This window comes from Nothobranchius furzeri, chromosome 8 (genome assembly GCF_043380555.1).
Source record: "Nothobranchius furzeri strain GRZ-AD chromosome 8, NfurGRZ-RIMD1, whole genome shotgun sequence".
NCBI classification, from domain to species: Eukaryota; Metazoa; Chordata; class Actinopteri; order Cyprinodontiformes; family Nothobranchiidae; genus Nothobranchius; species Nothobranchius furzeri.
In genome coordinates, this window is record NC_091748.1 from 57,550,126 (window position 1) to 57,573,275 (window position 23,150).

The following is a 23,150-nucleotide window of genomic DNA, read 5'->3' on the forward strand; positions in this document are numbered from 1 at the left end:
GCTGTTTGCAGCTTTAACCCTCTCAGGCTCAAAATAAGTTTTGATAAAAGGACGAACAACTAAGTCCTTCAGGAGTACTTCTGAGTTTAAAATGCTCATGAAATACGTATGTGGGGAAGGTAGGTTTTAACTGTTGCAAATCTGCAATGCCTGCCTCCAGAGGGTTAACTAGATTCTATGCTAAGTAGATTTTTGATTGCACCATCCGTTGAGTTTGGGAACCTTTTTGTGTCTGAATAATATTTATATCCAAGTTTAATGGTTCAGTTTTCCTGGAACTGCCAGGCGCTAGACGGGAAAAATGGTGAAAGCAGCAAAAATATTAAAGAAAGTATTTGGAGGACTTTCAAAAAGTCTGAAAAAGCACCACTTTTGGGCTTGTTTGGAAGCAAAGTAAAAAGAAATCATAGGTAAAAAATATTTGATTGTATCAAACATCATCTCTGGCACAAATTGTGCTTTTAATGACTTGGAGGTAATTCCTTTTAGAACAGTCATCTAGTGACGAACTAATACTTAGAAGATGGAGCCTTCAAAGAAGAGCATCTTAAGTCAGATACCTAAATTGGCTCCGGCAAGGAGTTTCTGACTTGATGTGAACTGACTAAAATCTACTTAAACTTTACCAAGATAAACACTTTAGGTAAGACCAAACCATTTATTTACACACTGCTGCACATGCTGCCAGGTGCAGCAACTGCACAAAGAGCTAAACTTGGATCGAGCATCAATGGAACGTTGGTCGTCTGTTTACACAAAGAAATATGAGCTCATGAATGCAGACTTAGAGGTCTGTAAAGCGTTTATTTGTCGCTTCTGCTCGAGACTGCTGCACAGCCAGAAACACCAGAAGCATCTTACACTGGAGAAAGTGAGGACTCAGATGGACCGGCTGAGGGTTCTCCGGCATCTACCTGCTCTGTCTCTTTAGGAACAGGTGAAAGCAACAGGTCATTGTTAATGCCTGCTGCCACTTTAGCAGATTAACTGTTTCTAAGTCTTAGTAGAAAGCGCACCTCAAGGAATTAGAGGCTCCTAGAAAAGCATCTCAGCACACTCCTCGACATATGGGTGAAGGGAGGCTTTGTCCTGTTGTCCATCTACGTTGGCGAGCACAAACCAGCATGAGGAAAAGCAGACGGATATCGATTCTCCTCCACAGCAAAGGAAATGCATCACATATTTTTTTATATCCTTTTTAAATCCTTGCAGAAAATTGTGGCGCATCCTATTAGAGGCTTGAGAGAAACACAGAGCAGATTGAACAAATCGAGGCGGACCTTTGCTCTGACTGTACAATAATAAAAGAGGGAGGATCAAGCTGTGATTTGTGGTCCATCTCCTGGGAAACTGATAAACACCAGGCTTACACAGACTTATGTCAAATGACATCTTTAATTTAGTCTTGTGTCATGACAACAATCCTACAGAAGAGGCTTCTTTTTGCTAAATTGAAAATATATTGTAGAAGCATTTTTATGTTACATAGGAAAATAAAATGTGATTGTATTCCTACTAAAAAGCAGCAGAGAGTTGTAGAGGCACTGGAACAAGCTAAATGTATGGAATATTAACAAAGATCTCCTCTTAATATCAAAAAAGCACGGGAATGTTCCGAACCTGCAGAAATGTCCCAGGAGGATGGTGGATAACACAAATCACTCATATAATCTCAGCATTAAAAGAAGGAAAGAACTTAATAAATGCTGACTTTCCTTTAGATTTTGTCTTGTAGGAGAAATTGAATTTGAATGAATTGAATCAAAATCTGCCATGTGGACAAATATCAGCAATTTGGTTTCTAGAAAATACAGATAAGTACCAAAGATGATCCTGGACCAGTGATGTCATTAGAGACCAGAATGATGCTCAAGTTCAGGAAAGGAAGCTGTGCAACACATTTAAAGCTCTACTGCATGCAAAGGTATGTCCGCCTAATTTTATCTAAGTCTCAATTAAGCTGCCCGCCAGTCTGAAGTTGCAAATGTGGTATTCTAGCCACAGAGGGTGGAGGGGTCTGAGTGACATTTCATCAACTTTGCAAAGGATCATTTTAACACATAATGGCTCAAGAAAATGATTTAAAAATATGAAAAAGTTGCAAAGTATGGCTTTAACCTAACTTGCCTGCTGGTGGTGGTCGGAGGAACCGGCGGCGCCAGTGCTCTGCAGCCTCACTTCTCTCAGCGTGCCTCAGGGCAGCTGTGGCTACACTGAAGCTCATCAACAGCAGGAGTGTGAATGGATGAATGAATAATTGTGTTGTAAAGCACCTTGGGGGTTTAAATAAATGCAAAAGACTTGATTCATCAGTAACACTGATACCTGCTTGCTTTTCTCTAAATTAAAGAATTTCCACTAACCTGTTATTTTAAATGTCAAATTTGGGTGTTTTGTTAAGGTTAGTGTTTCTCAGTCCTTTTTTACGATATAGCAAAATAAATAAAGAGCACGTACATAAGGTTATCGATATTGTTATGCTTTTGTTAGGTTCAGGGGAAAACGTGTTTTAGTTCAAGATTTCTATAAGAAACTTCAATGTCATTATTTATAAATGATTTAATATTTAGATTATGATACATAAATAGCAACAAAACAAATAACAATGACTGACACTCAGACATTAGAAATGATCTCGATCAAATCTAACAAATCATAGAAGTTTGAACATTTTTACCAATATCTCGATGTTGTTTTATTTGTGATAATAAACTACATTCAGGGTCCCCACTCATAATAAATTATTTTAGGTGACTAACATCACATGTCTCTTATGACCAATAATTAAATTTTAATCATTCTAGGCAAGTCTGCACAAAAGATGACAGCCACTTCAATTTAAGGTGGTACCAAAGCAACAAAAATATTTCAAAAACCATGAATCAGATCTTTCATAGTTTGACATTTTGAGTGAGAGGATAGAACCAGCGTGTGGAAAAAATATTTAAATACTAACACTGAGAAATGGCTGGAGGAACCTCCACACTTTGGTTAAAGTGAAACAAACTTTTAGGACTACCGGTATTTGTGCTAAAAAAATAAAAAAAACAATAAAAACTATATTGAACAGTATTTTGTTATTTATTGTGTTGCTTTCATCCCAAACAGGTTCTGACCCATTCAGTTCTGAACTCCTCTGAAGACATAAAGTTGCGTCCGTCTTCGGGTCCTTGCACCAGGGTTTTGATCGGATTGGGGTTCCATGGTGAAATATTGAGAAGAAACAAATGAATCCAAGCGTAGGTCAAAAGTTTTTGTTCATTCGAGACTTTTTCTCTCCTTCAGACTGAGTCTCCACCTTTAAAGCCCCATAATCCATCTGTTTCAAAGATGGAGATGTTGCACAAAAGAAAAGTTTACAGACAAGCAAGTTCCTTAAAAGCTTTTAAAGTGTTTGGTTATATTTGTTCTTTAGCTTTCTGATCCCGTGTCTATTCCAGCAGATTTTCAGATTTGTGTTCTTTTTGTTTCTCGTAAACGTTTTTAGTCCCTATCAGTGCCTTGAACTCACTTCATCTTAGATAAATCAGTTCTTCTGAGAGGTTTTGTTGTCGTTTAAGTTTTATGAAAGACTCTTTGCACAGAAGCACAAGCTTTTATGGTCTAGTGTCACTAAGATCTCCTCCAGTGTTTGGATTTCTTGACATAAGGTGCCTTCAAGTAGTTGTCCACTGTTGAAAATTAAAATTAAGACACTTTAGGTATTTGCAAAAACACCTGTTAAGAATTTTCATCAAGTTCATTGTGTGAGCTTGTGTGCAAATGTGCTTAAACATAAACTTTCAGGTTCAGCTTCTAGCTTCGGACCTGAATCCTTCTGGGCGCTCTGTCGCTTGGCTCAGTCAACTCATTTCCTGTTCAAGTTTCTCCCTCAGTTTGGAGAATCCTGGTCTTCTGCGAGGGTCCTGCTCCCAGCAGAGTCTCATCAGGGAGTAAACATTAGGAGGACAGGACTCTGGCGACTCCATACGATAACCTTCTTCGACTTTCTCCTTCACCTCCTTCAGAGACTAAAGCAGAAAAACAACACAAGCTGTAAAACTGATAGTTTTATTCTTGCAAATGAGTCAAGTGTGGTGGGAACTTATGAACATTAGAGGTACAATTATTTTTAAAATCTTTGAAGATAATACTCTGTTTTAAACACTACACTGACTGCATTCAGACTAACCGTTAGCCTATCAGTCAGTCAGTGGGAAATAAAGTCTATTTCTTTAAAAGACAAAAACTAGATTATATTATATTTACATTTAAAAAAAAAGTAGAGTCATTCCGTGAGTGTTTTATAACTTTATGCAGAAAATCCATCTCTGAACATGCACGTTTACAGTTTGCATAAACTTGATCCGTTTGCAAATCCGTGTCCCGAGTTTCACCCAAAACACCCAATCAGCCAGTCTTGATGAAGACATTTGCTCTCTGCCAACTGGTAACACTTTAAGTTCTAAAGTTTAATTGGGGAGAATATTAGCTTGACCCAAATAAATTAACTGTGCATGTGTGTGACATGCAGTAGTTAATAGATAATCATCTGCATTTAAAATGAGAGCGGATGAAGTTAGGAGCAAGCAAACGTAACATGAGGTCATGTGTTATTGGCTGTCGGATGAATTAATTAATGCAGCCTTATCTCACTGGTCCTGATCCAGCTGGTTGGAGATACCTCTAATGATCAGGAAAACACAGATTACCTGGGACAAACAGGTCAGCGTTTAAGCAGCTCCCCAGCTGTTAGAACAACGTGATCAAGATCTCATCTGAATTAAACCTCCTCTAACTCTGTTTGATCTGACAGAGAATGGCTGTCCACCATCTTTTCTCAGGACAACATGCTCTGTACTAACTCAAATTAGAATCAACAATTTATCAGATGTTCTGTCATTTTTTAAAATTAAGCCAAAGTACAAAAGCAAAGTATAAAAAACTGCAAAAAAGGTTCTATCAATTACAGAAAAGATCTTAAAGAGCAAGTCACCCCCTACCAGAGTATTACTCAACTCCCACTTCCTGTTTGAAAAATGCAACAAATGCTGTTGCCTAGCAGACAGAGAGGGCGGAGCCACTAACAAATACATACATACACAGGCTCATAATGACATTGTGACATCATATGGTACCAGCTAAAGTTCTAGGGTACCTCTTAGCCAATAGCGGTGGCAGATTTAAAGAGCAAGTCAACCCCTACCAGAGTCTAACTCCACTCCCACTTCATGTTTGAAAAATGCAACAAATGCTGTTGCCTGGCAGACCGAGAGGGCGGAGCTGCTAACAAATACACACACACAGGCTCACAGCATTGTGACATCATAATGAACCAGTTTACATCATAGCATACCTCTTAGCCAATAGCGGTGGCAGATTTAAATTAGAATACAGTGCAGAGTTTTTACCTGACAACGGCGCAACACTGCCAGTTTTAGGCAGAAGATTTAAATTTTAACTAAGATGCACTGAAGTGCCAAATTATTGACGACACGTGTCTGCAGCACGATTAGACACTCGTTTATTTAGTTTATCAGCAAAAAAAAGTTTATTTGGGGGTGACTTGCTCTTTAAAAATACCCTCCTGCATCTAATCAAAAGAACCATTCTAACACAATAGGTCCTAACGACATCAACGACCCCCTCTTCATTTGAACCCTTTTGCATGATCAAGACCTGGATAACTGAGAACCTTCACCAGCATCTTAAAAGTCTCTCACTTTGCAAGAATGAACAAAACATACAAGTTATTACTTTTATGCTTTAATTGCTAGGGAGGATTAAATTGTGGTTTTATTCCCAGCACACAGCTCCTGTGTACAGGATCTTTGTTAAAAGGGTTGGCGTAATAAACAAATGCTTCAGCCAATACCTTTTGATAAGCCTTGTTTCGTGCTTCTTGCTTTGTGGTAATCTTTATTCTGTAGTCATTGAGATAATTGAATGCTAATTAATAAAAAAAATCAAATCAAATCTAAATTTAGAGATATGCATAATGTTCATTAGTAACCTGAGATGGTGATTTAATTTTTTATGTTTTAACTGTAGCTTCAGATTTTTGACACAGCAGAGAGGAGGAAATGAAGTGTTGGAATAAAACTTCCAACACACTCATTTTATTCATGAACTACTATATGATTACTGTCATTATGATAAACTGCCTGTATTTGTATAGTGCCTGCTTAGGGTTATACAACCCCCCAAGGCGCTGCACAACACAGTCATTCACCCATTCACACACTGATGGTGATGAGCTGCAATGTAGCCACAGCCCCTGGGGTGCACTGAAAGAGGGGAGGCCTGTCGAACACTGGTGCCACCGGTCCCTCCGACCACCACCAGCAGGTACGGCAGGTTAAGTGTCTTGCCCAAGGACACAACAGCAGCATTCTCTGGCCGGAGTCAGGATCGAACCTGCAACCCTCCGATTTTGGATAACCCGCTCTGCCTCCTGAGCGACTGCTGTCCCAACCACGCAGACAAAGCTCTCAGCTAAACCAAAGTTTTGTCAGATACTTACATGATTTCAACAAGCCAAGATTTTACTGGAGGAGAATCATTTTACAATTTTAACAAACAACATCAATAAAACACATAAGAGCTTTTGCTAAAATTATTAAACGAGAAACTGTTTTCAGTGTGTGAATGTGTGTGTGCATGGGTGAATGACTTGCTGTGTTGTAGAGTGCCTTGGGGGGTTTAGAACCCTAGAAGGCCATTTACTAACTTGCTTGTTTAGCAGCTATGAACTTTACTTATGAATTAAACTATTTATTTAATTTTCAAAGTGACATTTTCGTGAAGTATGAGAAAGCATAAATGAGTGTTATTGAATGTTCAGTAGCATTCCTCCTGGGACACTAAAATAAAGCTGCTGTACGCACCATCTTAGGGTACGGCTGGCGACCGTAGGTGAAGATCTCCCACAGAAGAATGCCATAGCTCCACACGTCAGACTTTGTGGAGAATTTCTGCAGGGTGGCAAAAAATATAAGTTTAAAGCTGAGGTAAAAAATAGGATTTAAAAAACACTAGAAAAACATCTCAAATACAAAACAAACAAAATTAAATTATTTGTGGTAATCAGGTCTGACCTCGGATCTGATGAAAATGGGTTTAAAGATGTAAACAAAGAGAAAGAACTTTTGAGAACAAGTCACACAAGAAATACATAACACATCAGAGAATTTCTGTTTGAAAGAAAGAAAAATACAAAATTCCCTACAAATGATAAAATAAGAATAATAATGATATTTAAATTCTTGGCTTCTGGGCGTCAGTTCCACTTGTTTTTTTCTGATTAGGCTCCTTTATTTATTTATAAGGTGTTTTTTTTATCTGGAAGCCTGTCAGTGGCAACCTTGGAAATTAAAATCCCAAAGTAAAAATCTGTTTTACTCAAACAAGCAAAACCAAATTATACTATTTTTAGTGTTTGTAATGTTTCACTTTCTTAAAGGTGTGGAACATTTGTTTAATCAATACATTTGCAGTCATCGCTAGTAGGAATGAATGCCTTGCAAGTCGAAACCACTGATGTACCATTTGATCCACATCAAAGGCCCAGTCCCAACACTCGCCCTGAGCACGGCGGTCTTCAGCAAAGTGCACTTGGAGAAAGTGTGCAGTAAGGCTTTGAGTGCGTGGTACGCAAGTGTGCAAGTAATTGCCAAATTGAGACAAGGGGCATTGCGTCATCGACCGCAGCGCATGCTGAAATGCTGGTTGCTGTAATACTTTAAAAAAACTTTATTAGCAACTTTCAAACTAACAATCAAACAATTATTTGAAATAAATTAACATTTGTTGCTGCTTTGTCTAAATGTTGTAGAGCATTAACTAATCATCCTAAAATTTTTACTTTCATTAGGAAATACATATGTTCAGAGAGAAACATTTCTCTTGCAGCAATGGATTGTGGATAATACACTTCACCCAAGTCCGCATTGATGAAGACTTGGGTGAAGTGCGGATCAAGGGCGCGAAAGGGGCGTGATCAACTCCCGCACTAGAGAATCTGGACACCCTACGCACTCGCTGCCCTGGGGCCTCATTTACCAAGCTTGCTTACACACAAAATGGGGTTGGAAAACTGCGTAAGCAACTTTCCACGCAAACTTTGGGAATCATGAAAGAAAACTTAGCAGAAAAATGTGTGCAACTTTAAGTTGACTAAGGACCTGGCTTATGCACATTTTGGACATGGAGAGCACCTGCAGTGCTTCTGCTGAGAAGGATAAAATTATGAAATCCTGCAGTATTATCACTTGTACTGCTTTGTTTTCACACAGAACAAGACCGCCTACACGCACACACACGCGTGCGCGCACACACACATGCGCGCACACTCACACACACACACAGCCTGAAGCGCAGAATACGGAATGCAGAATGTCAGCAGGGGTTACAGATTGAGACAGAATGTCCTGCATCTGTGACAGTGTGTGTCCTGTCACTGTGACCCGATTGATCATGCGCCTTGGCTACTTGTACAGGGTAGATATCTGTTTGGGTGACTGGTTAGCACGTGACTTACACCCGGGAGTCTGGGGATTGAATCCTGATTGGACCATTTTTTTATATCGCCACAGATCTCTCTGAAGATTTCACAACATTGACGGCTTCAGCAACGCTGTGCCACTCCGTGAATTTTCTCTTATTTGTTTTGCAAAAGCACTTCCTTTCATTTCTCCACCTCACCCACAGGTACCTCAACTTCTGCTTCTGTGAAATTGCGCTTCCTTGATCTGCCTTGGTCTACGGTCACCATGTCATTGGCGGAGCGCTGCAACAGCCGGCTTATGTATATACATGAGATCCACAAGGCACTTTGCATTCACTATTTATGGTAGTAAGTGGGCGTGGTGAGGGCGGGATGCGACTAAAATGCAGCTGAGAAACATTCTTGTTAGTCTCCGATTTATGAAGCGGAGATTGTGTGCAGCTGTGCGTACTCCATGTTTGATAGATCACAAACCTACTTGGCGTAAGTACATTTTTTTTGCTGAGCTTAAGTACGGTTTTAGTAAAGATTCTACCCAATGTTTGATCAATGAGACCCCTGGTCGGATCGCGCAATTGAAGGGAGTAAGTTTAGAAGTGTGAGTATTGGGATGGGGCCACAGCTGAGCTTCAGACGGCAGGATTTGGAGTCTTGTTCCTTGATTTTTGGACATCTCACCTCTGATTGGATAACAGCAACGTGACTCTACCACTGACTTGCAATGTGGATGTTTTATCTCCACAAATACCACAAGCATGGAGGAGATTCTGTCGTGTGGTGAAGTCGCTAATGCTAACAGTTAGCTTCTACTAGTCGAGTCTTTCTCTGCTGTTTCCTGAACGCTAAACCAACAACAGCCTTCCCCTGTGAGCAAAGATGGATGAGTTTGTAAATGTTAAGTAACAGTGTGACGTAGATCTGTCAGGCTTTTTAAATCTTAAAGTTTCACCATCTGTTTTCTATCAGAAGCTAATGCAGATAACAGGTGTAGGAGACTATTTTCATGGTCAGCCTGCATGAAAAACTCAGAGTGACAGATTAAAATCAGAAATAAAGTTCCACATTTTAAAATGTAGAACATTTTTAATAGAAGAACTTCCTTTTCCTAAACACACCTCTTTCTTTAGTGACTCTGGGGCGGTCCATTTGACCGGCAGCTTGGCTTTGTCCGGCTCCTTGGAGTCTACTTTGGTGAGACCGAAGTCGCTGACTTTGGCTACGCTGTCGTCAGAAACCAGGACATTACGGGCTGCCAGGTCTCTGTGGACCAGCTTCTTTGACTCCAAGTACTCCATCCCCTCACACACGTTCCTGAGCAGACATGAAGACCAAGAATCAAACTATACATCATAAAATAAACATGCAAAAATCATCATGTAAAACAGCATTAATGGAACGTCCAGACTCACAGAGCAAAGTGAAGCAGCTGAACAGAGTTTATAACTGAACGCCCCCTAGTTCTGAGAAAATTACCCAGGTTTCCCTGCAACACATGGACATGCTTGTTACAAACAAAAGTATTTATGTAATGTTTCCTATAGATAAAATACGAAACGTGTTGAAAACTTATAACATTTTATTCACTTGGATAGAAATATTCGAAGTGAGGCTGAATTTTAGCACCACCAAGTGGCAGAAAGTCATTCTGCAACTTAGTTTATTCTTTTTTTTTAATTGGCAATAAAACAAATCAGTGTTATTATAAAACCAAAACATATTTCCTTACAGGCTGCTTCTTTATTTTCCTTGCAGATGTAACTCTCATGACCAAGTATTTTAAATAAATCAACAATTTTTCTAAGTCAGGTGCAAAAATTACAAGATTTAATAGTTTTTTTATAGGACATTTCCTGATAATAAACCACTCATCAGCATCTCATTTTGACAGGTTTAAATAAGCGCAGAATGTGATTTTTACCTCCTTGTCTCATTCTTTTCTTTCCGTCATGCTCTGAGTAACTTCCATTTATAATGTTAACTCCATCATGTCACTTATATCCTGCCTTGACATGATCCAGTAATGTAGGTATGTGTGCTGTACTCTATAAAGCACTGATACTAACCTTGGTCATCAGCTCTGTGATGATGTGGAGCCCTTTGTGTAGGATGACGCCCAACAATCGCACCAAGTTTTTATGTTGCAGCTTCCTGGAAGATGATCACACGTTTCTGTTGTAATTCAAGCACACTAACTGGTCGTGTGTTTTTGGGAGTTATTCAGATTCTAGGTCATTTCTGGACTCACGTCATAACTGTGGTCTCCTGCAAGAAGGACTGGGCCGTCACATCGCATTTAATGATCTTCACTGCCACCTTCTGGCCCATGTACTCTCCTCGATAAACAGCTGGGGAGCACAAATATCGTCAAAATTCTGCCTTTGGGTGTAGAGACTGAATTATTCTTCAGTAAAAAAAAAGTGCACCCCAGACAAAAACAAATGCTATTATATTAAAGGGATATTTGGCCTTTTGGAGTGTGTTTAAAGTTTAAACAGTTACAGCCTTACTCATTATAGATGGCTTCCTGAGTTTCCTCAGTAGATAAGAGTTCATGCCCTGATAAGACTGATAAGCTAACAGCTAGACTGAGTGCTGCCAAGGCCAAAATGTCCCAACGGTTATATTTTATAGTTTTATTCAGTAACTGAGATCACACTCCAGAAATAGTACAACTTTATGAAAAGTCTGACTCATAAAGACGTATTACTTGAGAAGGATGATGTCATTTTAAAATGCCACCTTCTTTTTTGGGTCATCATCAGTCACTCTGTTTCATGCAGGCCGAACATGAAAATAGTCTCCTACACCTATCTCCTGCATTAGCTTCTGATAGAGAATGGATGGTGAAACTCTAGAATTTGAAAAGCCTGATAGGTCTACATCACACTGTCACTTAACATTCATGGACTCACCCATCTTGACTCACGACGGGGAAGGCTGTTGTTATTTTAATGTCTGGGAATCGGCAGAGGATGTCTCAGCTAGTTTAAGCTAACTGTTAGCATTAGCAACACCACCACACAGCAAAAGCACCTCAAGGCTTGTGTTATTTGTGGAGATGAAACATCCACGTTGCAAGTCAGTGGTAGTCACATTGCTGTTATCCATTCCGAGGTGAGATGTCCAAATATCAGAAAATAACACACCAAAACCTGCTCAGCTGTAATGCGGGCGAGTTTTAGGTCTGAGAAATGGTGCACCAGTGTATTTCTTCCCCCGAGAACATTTTACAAGGCATTCATTCCTACTACACACTATAGCAAATGTATTGATTAAATGAATGAACCACACCTTGAATGTTTAAAAATTGTGCAAAAGCTGTGTAATCTTTCAATCAGTCAATTTGAACCCACTCAGCTTTTCCCGGCAGCATGAGTTTTGTCCACAGATGGGTAAACTTTTATAAGAGTAAGAAAAAACTAACAAAATGAGAAGCTCACCACCAAACTCTCCTTCTCCAATCTGTTCCCCCAGAGTGAGCTTTGTGATGTCCAGCAGCCACCCTGCTGCAGAAAACAAATACATAATCACATTTACTGCCGGTGTCCTGTATTGTAACTTTAGTCCAGCCAGAGACACTCAACTTACTTTTAGACAATTCCAACTCAGCTGATTTGGTTCCTTGTTTCTTTTTGGGTTTCGTAAGAGTTGTAACGATGGATTCTTTACACCTTGAGTAGAACTGTAAAGAACAAAATGTGTAAAATAAATAAATAAATAAAGGTTTAACAGGCAAATAACTTCTTTATGGTGGATTTAAATTTACATAATGTTCAAGGAATTCCAGAGATGTCAGTGTGACCATTATAGAAATTCACTTCAACTAAACTGCATCAGCTTACCAAGAGCTCATTAATTATGACACATTTATATCACATTTATATCACATTTATATGCACCATTGACAATAAGGGATATTGTGTGGCTTTGTTTGATGACTTGGCTAAAACCTTTGACTCTGTGTAGACCATAACATCTTACTTAGCAGGCTCAAACATAAAGGACTTTCTCAGACATCCGTGGCATGGTTCAGAAGTTATATCTTAGGCTGTACACAAACAGTGAGAACAGAGGGTCACCAATCTGCTCCTTTATCTATGGACATTCCTCAAGGGTCCATACTGGGCCCAACCTTATTCAGAATCTATATTCATAACATTGTTCATGCTGTTGACAGTTCTCATATACATTTATATGCAGACGACACCATTTTATATGCATGCAGTTCTTCACTGAACACAGCTTTGTCCTCTTTGCAGCACAACTTTAATCATCTTCAGCACGCCTTCTCCAACCTTCATCTTCATTTAAACACAAGTAAAACAAAGATCATGATCTTCAACCATAATTTATCAACTTTCCACCCTAGTATTGTTTCCCTGGATGGTACAGAACTACAACAGTCAGTTCTAATACGTATTTGGGTATCTGGCTTTTCAGCACTCTTTCATTTGACATTCACATTAATTCATTACTTTCTAAAGTCAAGTCAAAAATTGGGTTTCTATAGTGCAACAGGTCATCCTTTACTCGTTCTGCAAAGCAAACCTTGGTCAAAATGACAATCCTTCCCATCTTAGATTACGGTGACATCGTTAATAGGACTGCTTCCAAAAATCTTCTTCATAAACTCAATGTCATTTATCACTCCACTATCTGTTTCATCACTGGTGCCCATTTCACTACTCATCATTGTGATCTGTTCTCACTCGTTAACTGGCCAGCACTCCATTCCTGCAGGTTGTTACATTGGTATCAGTTCATACATAAAACAATCATCGGTAGAACCCGTCTTATCTTTGCTCATTGCTCATCACTTCCAACAACCAGCACAATTTACGTTCCAGTAACTTCATCTCTATGGTTATTCCCAAAGCTCGCACCTCCTTTGGCCGCTCCTCGTTCAAGTTTACTACTCCCAATGACCAGTGGTGGTTTTACCATTAGGCATAGGTCGGCGACCGCCTGGGGCCCCCTTGTGTTGGGGGGCCCCCTAGCCCTGACCGCCGGCACCCCTCTGTTAATGCCACAATATTCGACGGGATTGGACATGCGCAATTCTCATTACCATAAGTCCTGAACCGTTCAAGATATCTGTAAACTTCCAAAATTACTGAAAAGATTAAAAATGGGGCTTTTTCGTGCATATACAACACATTATGGTAGCCACCGGGATTCCCTGTCTTGAGCGCAACAAATCACAACACTGATTCAGAGACATAATGAGTTTGTCATCCAAAATACTCCTTTTAATAACTTTTGAATGGCTGATCAGATTCAAAAAATTCTTACGGTTCGTGAAAGTACACAAAAACAGCTTTCCAATGATCTATAGCATGAAGCAATCAGAGTTACGGAAATCCTGCTGTACAGCCTGATTGAAACGGAGCACAGCGGAGCGGAGCGCAGCGCCACGGTGAAAGCGGATAACGGAACGGGGAAGCTAATAAGCATAAAAAGCCAGCATGAAATTATGGAAATGCCTCAAAGAAAATCAACACGATCTATTAGGTGTCCCAGAAGGCTTATATCTGAAGACAGGGACCACAAAGAAGGACAGATCTCAGGTGAACCAGGATATGAATGTTTGTTCAGTCTTTATTTATTTTTTTTTATTTGAACAACCCTCAGCTATTTGCTAATTGTAAAATTCAGCTTCATTCCAGCATTATTTATCTTTTTACAATAAATAATTATTTTTGCTAAAACAAGTTTTTGGTATAGCAGTGCACGGTGCGCCAGAGAAGCACCCCATGGCAGTGTGAGGTGTGCAGAGTGGGATTCTGCCTGCAGCTGGAGCGAAACTGCTTCAAGGTCTACCACGTCAAATAAAAACGTCTGAAAGTTTACACAAATAAATGGTCTTAAAACTGCTAAAAAAGATACCATGGTTCACACTTTTTTAAGAATAGATGCATTACAGTTCAATGTTCAGTAGTTAATGTAAAAAATTCAAATCCGTTTTTTGCTTTTTTCACTTTTAAGCTGATTTTTTAAAGGCTTTAATAGAAATAAATTCTAAATACAAACCATACACTGAAAGCTGAGGTTGTTCTGAAAAAAGGAGCGTTACACACACTTAGCACTTTTTATTACAATTTTACAGCCATAACATAAAAAAACCAGGCGGCCCTGTTATATTTATGGTCATAAGAGGGTTATTAAGACGGCGATGCACAAACAGGAAAAGATTGGTTGTCATTCCACTCCAATCCAGTTAGTGGCGGTAATGCACCAAATTGTTGTTTGCCAAGTGCCATAAGACCTCAAAAAAGAAGAAGAAGAGAGGTGGGAGCGTTCGTAACAAACTCAAAGCGATAGTCAAAACATTAAGCATGAAATGGAGTTATCCTGGTGGCTCCAATAAGAGAAAGAAGCAGCTTGCTTTAAAAAAGCTTTCATTTTCACTTCTGAAAGTGACGTCGTTTTTCGATGTAAACATCAAAGGAAGCAGAAAAGGAAAGACAATGGAAAATGTTTAAAGGGAGGAAACCATGGACCAAAATGGAAAATAGAAAAAACAAAAAACAAAGGCAAAATTACAGGAGCACTGACAGGAAAACGAAAGCAGAGCAAACATTGAAAGCGCTCAAAGGGAGAATAACTCATGTCAGAAGAGAGGAAAGTTTAGCAAATCCAGTTAAAGGTAAGATTGTCGAAAATGTTGTGTAAGGGGCCCCATGTCTGTGTTTGCCTTGGGCCCCCAAATTGCTAAATCCACCACTGCCAACAACTGGAATGAGCTGCAAAAATCATTAAAGCTCACTACCTACATTCCATTATCTACCTTGAACTATTCCTTACAATCAATAGCTTCTGATCAATGTGCCTGCTTCTGAGTGCCTGAAGGTTGGTTTAAGTCTGTTTTGATTGCTTGTACACATTATATATGAGAACAGTGTGCTGTCTTCATGGCTAACAGATTTATCTTATTTTTATCTTGGATGTTTTTATCTCTTTTTCTTTGATGTAAAGCTAACTATGTGTCTGTTGCTGCTGCCTCTTGGTCAGATCGTCGTCGTAAATAGGAATGAGTTCTCAATCACCTCTCCTGGTTAAATAAAAGTTAAATAAATATAATAAAAATAAATAGCTGGTTCTCACAGTCAGCTGTCCTCCTACATTTCCCTGTTGCAGAAATAAGTGAGCTGGAAACTCCATGACTCAGGGATGGATATGGCTGTTCTTCACAGATAAACTAAGGATGAGTCAGTTGCCATTTTTGAGACTATCTGCAAACGTCACTGCAACAAAACTCTCCATGCATCCTCGAACTTACACAGATAAACCATGAAAGAGCAGAAATGTCTGTTTCTATTTTAAATGTGTTTGTTTCCTGTGCTGTCATTTACACCTTTGGTACAAATAGAGCAGATGTGAGAGCTCGCCTGCTTGTGATGATTTTACACTGAAACCAACAAAAGACAATACTATGAAATAGGTGATGATCAGATAATTCTGACCCATGGCATTTTAATAAAATGTCTCTAAACTCCCATAAGGTTTAGATTGTGGTTTCATTTGACCTCAGATTAGTTTTGGGGTCATTCCTCTTACTTCTATCATATCGATGAGGTTGTAGAAATACTGTTTGAGGTTAATGGTCAGCTTGTTGTTCTGATAAATCACTCGGTAATGGATGACCTCTCCGGAGAAGCTCACACACAGGACGTAGTCCCCCGGGTGGCGGATGCTCTCCCGCACCAGGAACAGGCCGTCCTCAGCCGGCTGCAGCTTACTCACCGCCTCTGGGCCGGAGATTTTTCCATGAAACCAGCTGATGAAATACACATCAAAAGAGGTTAACGCACAAAAACACACATTAAAGAAAATCCTTCTTCATAAAGAGGAGAAAACAGAAAATAAAGCACAACATGACACATGAGAGGAAAAAAATTACAAAACCAAACAAAAGATTACATTTATTTATTCATTTCTTCTGAAAATTGCTGGTAAAATTGCTAAACAAATGCTGATGTGTGGTGAGACAATGTTGTGCTTAAAAATAGGAAAAGTAGTAAGAATGTTTAATGTTAAACAAAATCATATTTTGCTAAAATATTTGTAAAAAAGGAAATGCAGCAATTTAAAGCTTGGCAAAATTTTCTAAATAAATCCAATTAGATCACCCAAACTACAAACCGATAAATGTGTTCCACTTTTTTATAATTTTCTGTATGTGCTAATGAAATATCAACAGACCCTCACCACCCATGTGGCCAGAAAACCACCTTTGCAACTTCAGAGTGCCAGACCCGGCACCTGTTAGACTTAGGCAAAAAATAGAGCTGACATATCTGGCACTGTGGTCTGGTTCCTGGATGTAAAATATTAGATCATGAGCACCGCTGATTTGTTTAATTTAGTGATGAACCGCTCCTGGAGACACTAAGGAAGGCTGGGAGACATTTCAGCTTTCAGATTAAGCTGGTAAAAATACAAACGCACACCCAGGAGATTCGTTTTGCTTTTGGTTCTACTAAACTGACACTAGGGGGTGCTACAAAGCAAGCCAAACCTGCCTAATCTCCATTTAAAATAACATGATGTTGAAGCAGAAGGAATATCTTTCTGCTATCTGACCAACTCCCAGCAAAAAGAAAAATAAGTAAAAATGCAACTAAATCCCCAAATTCTGCCTTATTATGTTTTTAAAAAATCCTATTCATAAGTATTTTGGTCAATACTAAAATTACAATTATTTAACACAACACTTAATGAGTTGGGAAATTATTTTAAGGAGACTGCAGACACTAAAATACATCAGCAAGTGAGCACATTGAGCTGTTTAATGTTTAGGAAGGTAGAAATTAGGAGACAAACTACTTCATTAGTCTAAAAATAATTAGATCTGTTTAGGAAAATAATCAAGAGTCTAGAGACCAAATAATTAAATGTTTTTTCTACCTGGATCGATCGAAACATGAAAAGACAGAGCTGCTATAAAAGCATAGAAAAGCTGCGACCAAAGTCTGTGTTCAAACAGGAAGTAAACAATTGTGTGTTTGTGTGTGTGTGTGTGTGTGTGTGTGTGTGTGTGTGTGTGTGTGTGTTGGGGGGGGGGCTAATTTAGCAGCATCAACGCTTCAGAGTAACACTGGATGGCAGTCGTGAATGAGATAAATGGAGGTGTATTTTTTACCACCTGTGGGGCTTCAGCCTTATAACGACTGCCCAAAACATCACCACAAGACCACGGGACAAATAGCAGTCCCAGAAATGTTTTTTATTTGTTTGGAGCAAAAATCCAAAATGAACCTCAAATAATTGCACAACCCCTAAAACGCTGAGGAGTTTAGAGCACAGTGTTTGTACCACGAGCACCAGCCCACACGGTTTAATCACAAGATCTGTCATAACGGTGGAGCAGAGCTACAGGGGATTCTCCAGGCGTCAGTCATGTGATCTGTGTCAAAACAGGAGAAGTGAGTTTAGGAGAGGCTCAGAGAAGAACACTTACGGCATGAGGCTAAGGCTGGGGTCCACTCGGAGTGCCTCTCTTTCCCGTAAATTACTGGAGTTTATTAATCCCTCCGCTCCGGTCGTGTTGTGTCTGGCTGTGTAAAAACATTTCCTCTAAAAAGCAGAAATGTTCTCTCATTTAAACACATTCATCTAGAGAATGTAAACGAAGCACAGTCTAGATCTACCGCTTTAAAAATAATGATGGTGGTGAGAATACCATGCTTGCATCAACAATAGTCAGAACGTCTCCCTTGTGGTACAACAGCTCCCCTGGTTTTGGTTTCCTGTTGTCACACTTGGCCACACACTGAACACCAGCAGCCCAATTCATCTGTGCAGAGGAGGGACAGTCAAACTTTCATCTTTCAACACATGGCTCACACACTGACTCACATTTCACATTCATAGAAATAGCACAGCATCGCATAGAAATAACACATAGCTTTCCCAGTTTGTTACATGAAACAACTATTTGTATTAAAGGTTTTTTTAATTGGTTTTTATATGAGCATGTAAACACACACACACATGCACACAAATGTAAGGAATTAAACCATAAAATAGAAAACTGGATCAGGGTGTTGAATAAGTCTAAAATGTTTCAGTTTTTTAAAGTTAGTTCTCTAGAAGCTAACCGTGCTAACTGGGATTTACTTTAGTCAAGTAATATGGCAAGCAAACAAATTATGTAATATGCATAATCTTCAATTTTTCCATCTAAAGATAACATTTCAGGTGTCTAGTCTGTCTTTATTCTAATTCATTATCAACATTCATAGGTGTGTTTCACTTGTTTATTCAATACGTGATCTCTAGTTGGAATTATTTCCTTGTAAGTTGTTCTCTGGGGAAACAAAGCTCCAGTGCACCTGTTTCAGGAACTAGACGTAAGCCACGTCAGAGCTGAACTTCAGACGGCAGGCTTTGGAGTCTTATTTCCTGATATTTGGACATCTCCCCACTGATTGGCTACCAGCAACACAACTCTACCCCTGACTCTGTTTGCTCTGCATCGTTGATGTTTTACCTCCTCAAATAACACAAGCCTGGAGGAGTTCTGTTGTGTGGTGGAGTTGCTAATGCTAACAGTTGGCTTCTACTAGCCAAGACGTTCTCTGCTGTTTCCTGGATGCTAAACCAAATACAGCCTTCCACTCCGCAAGTCAAGATGGGTGAGTTCATGAATGTTAAGTGACAGTGACGTAGATCTGTCAGGCTTTTCAAAGAGTTTCACCGTCTATTTTCTATCAGAAGCTAATGCAGGAGATAGATGTAGGAGACTATTTTCAGCCTGCATGACAAACTTAGAGTGACCGATTATAATCAGAAATAATAATTAATAAATTTATTTGGTTTTTTTTTTTGGTGTTCCACACCTTTATTACTTTTCCAGTTTGGGTCATTTTCATCTATATTGAAGATTTTTGATGTCTGAAAATTATTTCTTAGGAATAACATCAGACATCTACAGACCTGATCAGACACATCATTTGCTGCTGTGGCCCCAGACTCTGGACCTCTCTCCCCTGAGCCTGAGATCAGTGGACTCAGTGGTCTCCTTTAAAGGCCCCGTGTGTGAAATTCACAGAAATCATAGTAAAAAGATCCGACTCTTTAGCACCACGCAGTTTAGAGTCGGTATTGCAGCTATTGGAGCCCCCGAGGATCAAAAAGTTTTTTTTAATCATTATTTAAAACTTTATTAACAAATATAACAAATACAATACAAAATCGTGTTGCTGTAAATGGCAGCATGTCATCATCTAATTCCAGCTTTCAAGTCAGCGAACAGGTTAGTTGTTTTCATCTAACTTATTTTATTAATTTAATCTAAATAGGTTTTGAATAAGAAAAACTTTTTTATGTCAGTTATGTTTGCTAATAGCAAACGGCAGCTAGTTAGTGATGACTTCTGACTACAAAAAATGACAATATTTTGTTCATTTTATTTGAGAAATGTTATATTTCTATTTGCCATTTTGGAAATATACAAGGTAGTGTAGTCTGTAATTGTTTTCTCTCCGTAAACAGAGTCAGATATCATCCGATGGTTCATCAGTGAAGACAGACAGAGGACGAGGGAGAGGAAGAGGGCGAGGAAGAGGACAGACGTGTGCCAGCGCACAGAGAGGCAGAGGTGTTAGACATGCGACAGAAGCAGGGCAAGCATCCCAAGATGAAGGAGCCGAATTTGCTCAAACCAGCCGCAACGTTCCACGCACAAGAGGAAGAGGCAGAGCTGCAATAAAGTCTAGAAGATCGGCGCTTTCAAGCGCTTTCAAACTATCCCGTTTCTCAAGTTTGCTTGTAGAATATGTGTGATCCTCCATCGCTAGAAGTACGGTGTGGCTAGTTTCTTCTTCTTCTTAGTTACTTTGTCAGACTGCATGCTTACAAGGCGCACTTCTGCCCCCTGCTGTTTCTTTGAGGTTACATCATTTAAAAACGCAAACATCAAATGCGAAGCTTAATATGTTGTATGTCCCTAAAAGGTCACTGTATTTTAAGATGGCGCATGCCATATGGAGCACCGGTCTGCTTCTTTTGTCTAAAATATTAAAATATAAAGCTAATAATAATGCTTAGAATAAATGCTTGTTTGAATTATCATTAAAAAAAAACAAATTTGAGAATGTGATACAAGAAATTTGATAACTTATAAGATGAAATATCACACATTGGGCCTTTAAAAAGCAGCTGAAAACTCACCTGTTGAAACTTGCTTTGGTGTGACCTTCATCACCAACTTCTCCTTATTCTGTTCTTATTCTGCCTTTCCTGGGATCCACTGATTTCCCTCTTTCCCATTCATTTTCTCTCTCTCTCTTTCCTCACATTTTTTTCTTTTCTCCTTTTAAATATGTTTTAATCATTTTTTAAATATTTTTGTACTTACATTTTTTTTGTTTTTGTGAAGCGCCTCGTGATTTTAATCTTGAGACGCTATATAAAAGATTGTTTTGTTTCTTTACCTACTGTAACTATTAAAATGTTTTATTATATACATTATTTCTTCATATATTTAACTTTAATTTCAACTTCCAATAAACATAAAAATGCCAAATTTCATGATAGTCTTCAGGTTATACATACATTTTTCCAACTTTTTGAAGGTCTTTTGAAGTTTTCTTTTGATTGGTTCAGGAAAACGTGAAGGGTGCCATTAAAATATGGAAAGTGGACACATGAATGACAAATGAAGAAACGCCAGATCTAAAACTTGTTTACAGCAGCAGACAAATGGTGTGTGAAAGTCATGTGAAACAGGACCTGAGATAAATAAGAAGTGTATGATGAGGTTTTAGAGGTATGGGAATCCCTTTATTAGTGCTAAAACACTAGGATACATGTCAAAACGGATTTCTTGAGAATTTGTCATAGATTCAGCTTAAAAATGCCAACAAACTGTGATTTGTTTCTAAACTGTCTTTAACCTGACTGTATAGGAGCAGTTTTGGGTCTGAATAATTCATGGTGAGTAGTCTACAGGTCACAGTGTCGCATCGGTTTAATGATGCTGTTTGGCCTTGAACAGCTAAGGGTATAGAGGAAGCCACACGCTGGAGCACAGGATCTCCATCTCTGAGAGAATAAAGATTGTTTACAGCCTAGACACGCTCGGCCCAAAGCAGTTCTGTTTTAAGAGGTCTTGACCACACGGGGAAATGATGAGTCTGTACTAATAAAAGTTTCTGAAGTTCAAAAGAGTTTTCTCTGTGAAGTGTGTGACGTGCTGCGGTGGTTCACAGGTGACCAGTGGAAACATACAACAGGCTTGTAAAATAGAAAAATTAAACATGTCTGTAAAAAAACTTTGAAAACCTGGCCACATTTTATACAAGAGCTGTTTAAAAGTTTGTATTAGGGGTAGATCTTTGGAAGAACAGAGAGAAATGAGAAATGGGACAGGCCTTTGACAAACATTTTTGTTCAAAACTAGTTAAAAAACAAGTCAAGCTGGTCAGAAATCATAAGAAAATGTTTTCTAACATCTGAAAAAAAGTAAAAGATTTAAAGGAGCCAGAGGACCTTATATATAAAATCAGATTGTGACTGCTTTAAGCCTGCAGATTTAGAACAAAAGAGAACAGATGACCTACATAGGGACCACAAGATCTTAGATGATAAAATGAAGGAAATTATTTTGAGACAACAAGCAGTTCATATTGTTTCTTCTCAGCAAACCGTTTTCATAGAAGAGCAGAATAAGAGCTGACAACTTAAAACAAAACTTGTCTAAATTCTGTTTAACAATTGAGTTCATGATCAGACTCTTATTCTTGCTTTTTCTTATTTACCAAAACCTTCTAAAGGAAATTAAAAGTATGGCTAGTAGTTTTTATATTTAAAAATGACATATTTACATGATCCAACAGTTAATGGGTAGTAATAGTTTGGGATGGATTAAGCCCCAGAAGTTTTGAACAACACTGAAATGTTTGTACTTGAAATTTGTTTTTGGTTAGCAGGGAATTATTTATGCATATCAACAAAATAGAGTAAATCTAGTTGAAAATTACTAAAAGACACGTTTAAAAATCGAAATAAATGCAGTGAATGTGTTTTTTTTTTTTTACTGAAACTGTAACTTTTTCTCAGTGTGTTGGTTAATGAATTAAATGCTATAACAGCTTGCTATACATTTGATAACAAACTCTGGTTGGATAATTTTTACACTGGTGCTGGTGAACAAAAACAACTTTCTATCATTTCATCTTAAACGTATTGTTCCTACCTTGTGAGCTGCAGGGATTTCTGGATGTTCTGTAAGACAAAGAAATAATTAAATTTACATTTTCTGTTTACCTGTAAAATCAGCTGGTTTTGCCCCAAAAGCCGCTGGTACGTTTGTTCATGTTTCAGTACCTGCCGCTCTCTGGAAATATTATTTTCTTAAAAGCAGCCGGATGTGAGATGAAAACTAAAATTCCGACAGCTGTCAGATGGTTTCAAACTGGATTTTCATCTCGTTTCCAGCTTCCGTTCAGCTGTAGCTGTCTCTATTACTAATCCTCTATCCTGGACGACTTCTGATGAGAGACACTTCCTCGGAATTCGCAAAGATATCTCTTATTGTTCTAGGAGGCGGAGTGAAGATTGCGGTTTGTGGTTCATGCATCCTGTCATCGCAACTGCAGCAACAGCACCACCTACTGGACAGCTTGGTGTCACACACACAAACGGTCAACAACTGAAAGCT

At 38.8% G+C, this 23,150-nt stretch overlaps 1 protein-coding gene across 4 annotated transcripts in view; it reads right to left on the bottom strand.

The window, feature by feature from the left end:
• Nucleotides 1-23,105, bottom strand: part of matk (megakaryocyte-associated tyrosine kinase) — a 24,255-nt gene extending 1,150 nt beyond the window's left edge. Inside the window, exons 1-14 of one of the 4 annotated variants that reach the window (XM_015971310.3) lie at nt 22,817-23,105; nt 22,686-22,714; nt 18,168-18,281; nt 17,946-18,061; nt 16,043-16,262; nt 12,074-12,167; nt 11,926-11,991; nt 10,731-10,830; nt 10,549-10,633; nt 9,895-9,968; nt 9,601-9,796; nt 6,867-6,953; nt 3,808-4,010; nt 3,059-3,671 (exon numbers count right to left, since the gene is read on the bottom strand). In XM_015971310.3, coding sequence (XP_015826796.1) covers nt 3,843-4,010; nt 6,867-6,953; nt 9,601-9,796; nt 9,895-9,968; nt 10,549-10,633; nt 10,731-10,830; nt 11,926-11,991; nt 12,074-12,167; nt 16,043-16,262; nt 17,946-18,061; nt 18,168-18,281 — 1,320 coding nt within the window. In that variant the 5' untranslated portion in view covers nt 22,686-22,714; nt 22,817-23,105 and the 3' untranslated portion in view covers nt 3,059-3,671; nt 3,808-3,842. Of the gene's footprint in view, nt 1-3,058; nt 4,011-6,866; nt 6,954-9,600; nt 9,797-9,894; nt 9,969-10,548; nt 10,634-10,730; nt 10,831-11,925; nt 11,992-12,073; nt 12,168-16,042; nt 16,263-17,945; nt 18,062-18,167; nt 18,282-22,685; nt 22,715-22,756 lie in introns of those variants that run through there. The other 3 variants (XM_070553928.1, XM_015971309.3, XM_070553929.1) reach the window with 3 other exon arrangements.
• Nucleotides 23,106-23,150: the final 45 nt, after the last annotated feature.